The 9,650-nt window shown below is 34.1% G+C and overlaps 1 protein-coding gene across 1 annotated transcript; it reads right to left on the reverse strand.

Moving 5' to 3' along the window:
- Positions 1-329: 329 nt before the first annotated feature.
- LOC130050481 (melatonin receptor type 1A-like) lies at positions 330-1,400 on the reverse strand. Its single transcript, XM_056150671.1, has one exon. It carries the CDS (start codon positions 1,398-1,400, stop codon positions 330-332), a length of 1,071 nt encoding a protein of 356 aa, XP_056006646.1.
- Positions 1,401-9,650: the final 8,250 nt, after the last annotated feature.

Raw genomic sequence — 9,650 nt, forward strand, 5'->3', positions numbered from 1 at the left:
TTAATTGGGGCTGTCCTTTGGATGAGACCGCAAAGGCCTAGGCCCTATGTCACAGCAGGTGGGGCACGATAAAGATCCTTCCTTGCTCAAAGACCACAAGCACCGAGCATAGGCCTACATTTTGCAGCCGTTCATCGGCAATGGTGACGTCTCGATATGAGTGAAAGGATCCCGAGCGGGACTTTAAACAATATACAACCAACTAACCAACAAACGGCCATGTAGACAGACGACAGGGTACACGAGTAATCGTTTGTGTCACAGAGAACATCGTTTCACGATATATATGTAGGAGTACATGTATAAATAAAACATCTTGCGAGAAACATTCAAATGCTAGTGATCATACTATTAGGTTTTTGACTGGGATTTTGCACAACCGACGTCTTGCACTTTGGGCTCTCGGTTTCTTTAATGTTGCTTGATTTGGTTTGAAATATGCTTGGCTGAGTTGATGTACCGTCCTGCGTTAAAATATTAATATTTTTAATTTTTCTTGACCTACGACAACGTAGGGCCTCTTTGTATGCCTTTAATACATCTTTATTCATAAAACCGTATATAAAAGCGTTAACACAACTGTTTGCATACGCCATATATATTGAAGTAGAATGAATTTCTGTAGCCACTTGTGAATGTTTATCAAAAAAAGTAGCTAGCACCCCGAATAGACTATATAAAACAAGATACACTACGAATACTACGAATGTCGACTTAGTCGAACGAACATCGTTTCTGAATCTTGTCTGCCCAATTCCGTTGTTCCATGTCAACAGTTGTCGCTTGTGTCGTATCACGTAGGCATATATCTTATAATAGCAAATCATTGTAACACTCACTGGAGTAAAAAGACATGCAAATAGGTAGACAATGGAATAGGTCTGGCTGACATACCGGTTGAAGATGCACATTTGTACGGTAGGATCAAATATCAGCGAATTTTCCATCCAAATGAGAGGCACTGCAAATAGAATGCCTATGATCCAGACTGAGGCAATGACGGCACACGCGATAGTTTTTGTGTAAATGCGCAAACATAGCTTGTAGTGACAAATTTTGAAGTAACGATGGACTGCTATCGTTGACACCGAAATCACAGATGAACTGAACACAATATGAGCAAAGATTCCATTTATTTGACAAAGAAAATCTGGAATTTTGGCTTCTTTGTTTAAAAGGGAGACAAGGTTGAAAGGCAACAGATAAGTTGTGATAAGAAAATCGGACACTGCCAAATTCCCTACGAAGGCATTGTGAATTATTCGGAGGCGTTTGATTTTCAGCAAAGTCCAAAGAAACAATGTGTTCGATGGTATTCCACAAATTAGTAGTATTATTACAATTGTTGTAAAGACGACCACTGCTGCTTGTGATAATTCATCTCCAAAGTTAAGTTCCATATCGCCTATTCTATTTGCCTGATGGAGTGAAGTTTATAACTGCATACTGAGCTCGATATATACACGTAAAATAACCAATCGATGACTCTTCATACGTGACTACAGGACCGTAAGGTTTCATGTTGTCTAGTATCCTATTAACATTAAATTCACAACGAATAATCTGCGTGACTTTAGGTTTCCAAGCGCATTACAGTTTCAATATTTGAACAATAATGCAAAAAGACAAAATACTAGTAATAATAATGAAATAAATTTGAATAAATAAAAAAAAAAACAACGTAAAACTTTAAGTTTTTTTTTTTTAAATTAGTACTTAATCAATGTTTCAATTTTGTCGAGATTGAAAAGAACTAACCTTATAGATTTCAATTTTGTCGTTGGAAATTTTCAGTGCGGTATTTCACTGGATGACTTAAAAGGTCGTTCCTCCTCTTGTGATTTACATATTGTATCAATGGTTGAAAGTGGGAAAACTATTAATTTTCACTCAATATAATCTAGTTTGATTAATAACCAAACGAAATGTGTATGTTGCCATCTTTTCAAAAATGTCAGACATACCAAATCAGAAGTATAGGTCAACATCAGAAAATCACACAGTTTAGTATAAAATAGAATAATAAAAATTGATAAAAGCTTGTTAAAATAGCATTTTTAATATCAACATTTTAGATTGTATCTTGTTTAACGCCCCTCTTGAGAATTTTTCACTCCTATGGAGACGTCATCAAGACCGATGAAGGGCTTCAAATTTAGGCCTATGCTCGGCGCTTATGGCCATTGAGCAGTGAGGGTTCTTTAGCGTGCCACACCTACTGTGACACAGGACAAATGTTTTTTTAAAAGGTCATCTCAGAGAACCCGTGACATTCACATCTGATGCCGAGCGTTTGGCAATGGAACTGTCACTACTTTGTTTTAACGACTTAGGTCTGTCGCTCAACAGTTTAGAAAAACTGCTTATTTATAAATATGTTTGCATTAATTGTGGATATTATGGAAAACATTGTATAGTAGATAGGCCTATACAGTAAAGGGAATACCACCATAGGAGTTATTGCACACGACCATTCATCCCGAAATAACGAAAAGACGACAAAATGTAGGCGAAAGGACGACAAGCAAATTCCGCAAATTAGCGACCTAGTTTGGGTGTTGCTAAAACGCGGAACGGAATGGAAAAACAAAATATATTTATACGCCCGTCTTTAGACGGGACGTATTATGGTACAGCGATGTCTGTCCGTCCGTCCGTTCGGGGTTTTCTCTTTATATTTTCATTTCCCTTTCACATATCATGCTGAAACTTGCTGTGTAGCTTCTTTGTGGGTCACTCTGGATCATACTGCAATTTTGATCCATTTCGACCTTTTTTCCAGGAGTTTTGCCCCTTTATTTGGAAATAATTATTATATGGAGGGTACATAATTTGTCCACCCTACTCCTCCCACAGTTTTCAAGTGAGAGCCTTCTTATTTTGAGGAGTGTTTGTATGGGTATTGAAGATGTGCATGTGGGATGGATTTTGATTTTCTGCAATTTTTTAGAAAATTACAGGTTGTTGAACTTAGTCTATTTAGAAATTAATATTCTATGAAGGGTACATAATTTGTCTGCCCAACTCCTCCCACAGTTTTCAAATGAGGGCCTTCTTATTTTGTGGAGTGTTTGTATAGGTACTGAAGATGTGCATCTGGTGAAAGATTTTGATTTTCTTCCAATTTTGAAAAAAATTGCAGATTGTTGAACTTGGTCCATTTTGAGGAAATCTCAATTTTTAAGTCACAGCCTCATGATGGCTGATACTACCTGAAGCAAAGTTATACAAATTATAGCATAAGAAAAACACCCTATGTAAGCATTTCACGGGCGTATTATGTACCGTTTGCGGTACTCTTGTAAGCAATGTTATGAGGAGGCCAGCATTTTATAACATCAAAAGGCTTATTATGAACAAGGGAAGCAGAAATTACAGAGAAAACAGGAAGCCATCCTCAGAACCCACCATTTCATATCAATACCTCATACTAATGCATTTTCAAATGGTGGATTTTGTGGATGAATGTACTAACATACAGGTGCTTGCTTAATAGTAAGTTTTAATAAAAATATAAGCAAGTGCCTGTTAAATATACTGAAAAAGACTTGAATTATAAATGAACCCCTTTCAAATTGTATTACTTTATTCTGTCTGATACCCTAAGAAAAGATTTTATGAGCCTACCCAATGAATACCCCCCCCCCCCCGAAAACATCATTGTAAAAGATAAAATAATGTTTTGAGCAATTTTCCCCAAACATAGCCTTTTTAAATCGAACGTGCTTTTAATCGAAGTACATGAGATATGTTTTATTTTAAAAGATAACTGAATTTGAATTTAGTTCTACACCTGGTACAATATACATTAATTTTATGTATCACATCAAATTTCAAAGCGAACGAGTCCAGTGTGGAAAAAAGGTTTACCTCATTTGGAATGAATATACATGCATGTGAAAGTTCGTTCAATTGCCCATATCCTGCGGATTAGTGTAGAAACTGAAAAGATACAGTAGGAAAGAAAGATTCAAGCAGAACCAATGTAAATTAGGGTGAAGTTTACGACCCATAGTAAGAGGAATCTACAGATTCATTTCATGATATATGAAATTGCTGAAAGGCTAACACAGAATTTATGCTTCCATCTCATTTATAATCTAAATGTTAAGATATACAAGTATTTAGTTTAGAAATGAACTGCCAGAAGTCCTCCCAATTTAGGATTGGAGTGCTGCGGTCACTATAAGCCTCTGTTACTTATAAAATAATACATCAAACACAAGATTGCTGACCTAATAAGATCACGAATTTTCGTTGTTATATACATACTATACTCCCTGTTGCAGGTATACACATACACGGTATTATGTATAGATTTACATGTGAATGTGCGTTAATGATAAGGACGTTTTGCCACCCGGGGGGGGGGACATATAAGGTACGTGTGTTCTTTCTATTCTCTACCCATAGGTATCGCTGCTCGCTAACACATCTGTTAATACCGACATTTCAAAATTCTTGTAAAACGCTTTGTAAATTCTTATACAAACGCTTAACTTCGCTTAATCAATTTATGATGCAGAATTTTAAGATAAAATTGGTTTACCGCTTGTAAACAGATTCCCAAATTGTGATTTAAATCATAACAAAGTATTTTCTTCCGATTTTTGGTGTTATCTTAGCTACATTTATCATCGTAATTCTTAAATTCCGCTCCGTTTTCCGTTCCGTTCCGTTTTCCGTTCCGCGTTTTAGCAACACCCCCTAATTTGTCGTCTTTTCGCTTGGCGTTTTGTCGCAAAGCGAAAAGTCGACAAAACGATAATTAGCGACTTTTCGCCTCGAAATTACGAAAAGACGACAAAATACAGATTTTCCCGTCATTTTGCTATCTGATTTTCTAGGAATTCAATATGAAATTTGCTGTGTTTTCGATAATCATTAATTACATTTACAAAATAGGAAACATCTAAAATTATATTATATTTCTTATGTACTTGTATTCTACTGAAGAAATCTTCTTTTTTATATAAATGTTATACCAAGCATGTTGAATTGGAGGTATAGGGGTGGGCAGGGGCCCTGGTATCTCCCCTTTTCACAATTTACTTTTCCCGTTATTTTTACATACAAATCTCCATATTTTCTACATGCAAATTCGATTGAACCCCCCTCTTTTCATTTTTAAAGTAGTAGTTTAAACTTTATTTCATTTGAATAAGTCAACATATATATACACAATAAGTAATATGCGAAATAACGAAAAAACGACAAATTGTAAAGTGGCACAAATCAGTTACCATATACTCAACAGATATTCAATTGATATTTGGTGCATTGCTTTGCCATAACAAGATACAGATCAAGTTTTGATTTTGTGATTTTTCGCTGAGTTGTGGTCCTTGGACTTCGAAAACTAGTGTGAATTATCTGTTTTTCGGAGTTTGTTTTTGTTTTTTTGTTTTTTTTTATTGGTGCTTGCAGATATTCATTTGATAATTGGTACATTTTTAGTTCACCTTTACAAAGTTGATAAGAACTAGTGGAGTCACATCCACACGTCCAGCTAAAGTTTTCATCCAAGTTTCTTATTCCTGTAGACGAGAGCACTAGTTACACTCATTATTTTCCAACATAGTAATACAACATATTATTCATGCACTGATCACCTACATTTCATAGTTCATTGACTTGGTTAAAGACCTAAACCTAAATATAAATTTGTCATTTCTCCTGGTCTAGTCTTTGTACCTGAATAGTAGTTGATTTCCAACCATTCCTATCCTGCGCCCATATTCACAAAATATCTTACGACTAAGACAAAAAACATAATTCTGTCTGATAATCAAATACCGATTCCAAGGTCACAAGTATGTATTCAACTTTTATAAACCATGAATGTACCTTACATATTAATTAAGAAAGTCTACAAGAAATGAAAAATAAGGAAATTACCGTGTTTGTACATTTTGATCTTAGTCGTAAGATATTTTGTGAATAGGTGCCCTGGTTCCCCAATTTTCCCCTTTACCATAACCTACATAATGAACTTCGAATATTGTTGCGGTCCAGTAATTTTTGCGACTGGTAGGAGACTATGTTTTGCCATGCAATATTCTCAGAATGCTTGTTGTGTTACAAATTGCAGGTCACCAAAGTGGCGTTCATTGTGTTTGGTTGCTGGTCGATGGATTGGAACAACAGAAACCAGCAGAATCAATATATTTCGTAGTACTTAGCATAATTACAAATCTTTGAAAACCATCTTATCTTGCATCTGGAATACACAAAGGTGGACTCGGGCATTTTTTTTCAAAACGGGGATTGGGGGTTCACCTATACCTTTTCCACCCGAAAAGGGCGGTGGTTGGTTGGGATTAAGAAGCCAAAATGACAAAAACTACTGGGGGGGGGGGGGTCAGCCACTTCAAAACGGGGTTGGCTTACAACCCTGTAACTCCCCTCTCTATCAGGCATTGAAAACGCTATTTTGATATATAAATCCCTAAGTTCTGCATACTTAATTTAATTAGGATTTACTCAGACGAAATACAGACACGTACGTAGCACCGGTTTTCAATCAATTCAATTTATTTATTGATTCACCATCATGTTGGCATACAATCACGTAACACAATATGAGATATATAAAGACAATAAACTAAATACTAACAGTTCATTTACATATATGTAAATACTAGTATATATTTGACATGTACCTGTAATATTAGACTGTACATGTATGTATGCAATTTAATATTGCATATTACATTAATTAAATATAATTATAACACTTTACTTTTGGTGCGCAATTCAAAACATTCATGTAAAAATTCACATAACCTTCTGGCATGAACTACATGTACATTGACAGGGTTTCATAGTACTTTACAATGGTTTTCCTTTGATACATGTATATATCATCATCTGAATTGTAGATGTTCAAAGGGTAATATTTCTTTCTTATATCTTTATACATGAAGCAGTCATATAAAAAATGTAACTCATCTTCAACAGTAGTTTTACAAAACTGATAAAAACGATATTCTTTTGGAATACATGGTTTTGAATATCTACCAGTTTCAATTTCTAAAGGGTGGGCAGATTTTCTTAGCTTTGTTAATTTACAGCATACTACTTTCACAATTGGAAATATAGTCTTGTAATTCATAGTTCTTCCTAATTTTACTTTAAAATAGTAATTTTCCACATTTAGAGAATTAAGTATTTTGCAGTTGCATGTTAATATATAGTTGCATGTTAATATCATCAATGTATAGCAATTCTTCAAGTAACTGTAGAATGTGCTTTTATCAATATCTAATTTATTATATGTCCCTAAAGGTTATCGTCTTCCAATATGGCAGCCATAAGTATTGGATTTTTAAAACCATTTTCATCATCATAGCTTTTCAGTCTTTTGTAAAATTTGAACACAGAGGGGACTGGTTCACGATTTTTGATAAAAATATTTTTCATTTTTGATGTTAAACATTGAAAATATAACTCATTTAATGTTGACAGCCAAAATTTTTACCTTCTGAATGCAAGAATAAAAGCAATATTTTAACCTTAAATCTGTGTTATGTAAACAAAGACTCGAGTCTTTTATGTATACAAAGAAAGACGTGAAATATTAAATTTGTTATATAAAGCATCTTAATTTTGCATAGTCACAAATTTTTACTTTTAGATAACACATTTTACCCCCAAAATGCTTGAAATGTGAAAAATATAATAAATTTAGATCGATATCCATTTATTTTAAAAATTTCGTAAACAATAACATACTGCAATCTTTGTTTACAAAACAAATATTAAACTCTCTAAAATGAGCTTCTGTGATAATGTATAACCTTAATTTTTATGTGAAATCTTTTAAACACATTAGGCAGTAGATTTTGATCATTAAAAGTGAAAAAGAAGATTTTGGGGAAAATCGTGAACCAGTCCCTTTAAAGCAGATGGGGAATGTTCCTAGTTTATATTTAATGGCTAAATTAGAAGCTTTCTTTTGTACACCCCAAAATGTCTTTAAATATTAAGTGCTGTATTTTTTCAAAGGGTAGTTTGTCACAATTAAATATTGTTACTGTAAATATTAAAGTATGAAATCCAAATTTCAGAACCATATAAAATGATAGGTTCAATAAGAGCAGAATAAAGTTTTAAATGAGTTTTTACAGATAATTTATCATAAAAGGGTAAGGAATGTTTAGTTGCATAAAAAGCTTTCCGTGCACAGCCACCTAGCTGTTCAGGTGCATATTCATTAATCAAGTTTATCATTACAACTGAAAATAATTCCCAAATATTTATATTCATGTATAAGATGAATTATTAAGTGATTATAATAAAAACAGTGTTGAGCTGTGTCATTTCTTTCATTTGAGAAAATCATTGCATTAGATTTATCAAGGTTAACAGTTAATGTTTTCTTCATCCAATATTCTGAAATACAGTCTATCGAGGCTTGAAGGACTTCTTTTGTAGATGAGAGAAGATTTAAGTCATCTGCAAAGAATAAATGACCAACTTCAACATTTTGAAGTCTAGGTGGGTTTGTGTTAAAACTCATAAGTTGTGAGTAGAGATCATCAATAAATTAGATAGGTTATATGAGGAATATGTTTTGGTTCCAGCTGACAAAGCTAGTAACAACATTGTCTTTGTTTGTAAGGCTCATTATTACAACTGTATTTTAAACGAACTTGGCATTAATTCCACTTTTGGTAATCATACTTATACTCCAACTGCCCTTTCAAAAGATGAAATTCTTCAAAACCATGCTTCAGTTTTAGACACATTTAATATTCCAGTCAATGGGTCGAATGAATATGAGTTACCGTACCTATACTGTATTCCTAAACTACATAAAAACCCTTACAAACAAAGATACATTGCTGGATCCAGTAAATGCTCTACCAAGCCCCTATCTTTGCTCCTCACGAAAATGTTAACAGCTGTGAAGGAGAAACTTCAAACTTACTGTGTGACTACATATGCCAGAAGTGGATTCTAAAAAATTCTAAAGAACTTTTAGTAAACTTGAAATCACAGACTTTTTCCCAAATCAATAGCATTAAAACCTATGACTTCCCAACACTATACACGACCATTCCTCACGATAAATTAAAGACTAGACTTTTTGACATCATAGACAGTTGCTTCTTCAACAAAAACGGAAAACGGAAATACATGTATTCATATCTAGTGATCAGTCATTCAAAAACTTACTTTGTTAAACACCACTCTGATTCCACGCACAAGTACTCTGAAGTTGAAATAAAAAATATGCTAGAGTTCCTCATTGACAATATCTTCGTGGTCTTTGGTGATCAGGTCTTCCAACAGTCTGCTGGAATTCCCATGGGCACGAATTGTGCTCCTTTGTTAGCTGACCTGTTTTTATATTCATATGAAGCAGAATTTATTCAAAAACTTCTACGTGAGAAGAAAAAATCTCTCGCTGTGACCTTCAATTCGACTTTTAGATATATCGATGACGTTTTGTCTATTAACAATGATAGCTTTCATTCATATGTCGATTTGATATATCCCTGTGAGCTCGAAATAAAGGACACCACAGAGTCGTCCACTTCTGCTTCATACTTAGATATTTTATTGAAAGTAGACATTAACGGCAAACTGACAACTCAACTGTATGACAAACGGGATGATTCCAGTTTCTCCATCGTCAACTTCCC

The sequence above is a fragment of the Ostrea edulis genome, chromosome 9 (assembly GCF_947568905.1).
Source record: "Ostrea edulis chromosome 9, xbOstEdul1.1, whole genome shotgun sequence".
Taxonomy (NCBI): domain Eukaryota; kingdom Metazoa; phylum Mollusca; class Bivalvia; order Ostreida; family Ostreidae; genus Ostrea; species Ostrea edulis.

Excerpts from the sequence above, each read along its gene's own strand:
- LOC130050481 (XM_056150671.1), bottom strand. The coding sequence starts at position 1,400 with ATGGAACTTAACTTTGGAGATGAATTATCACAAGCAGCAGTGGTCGTC.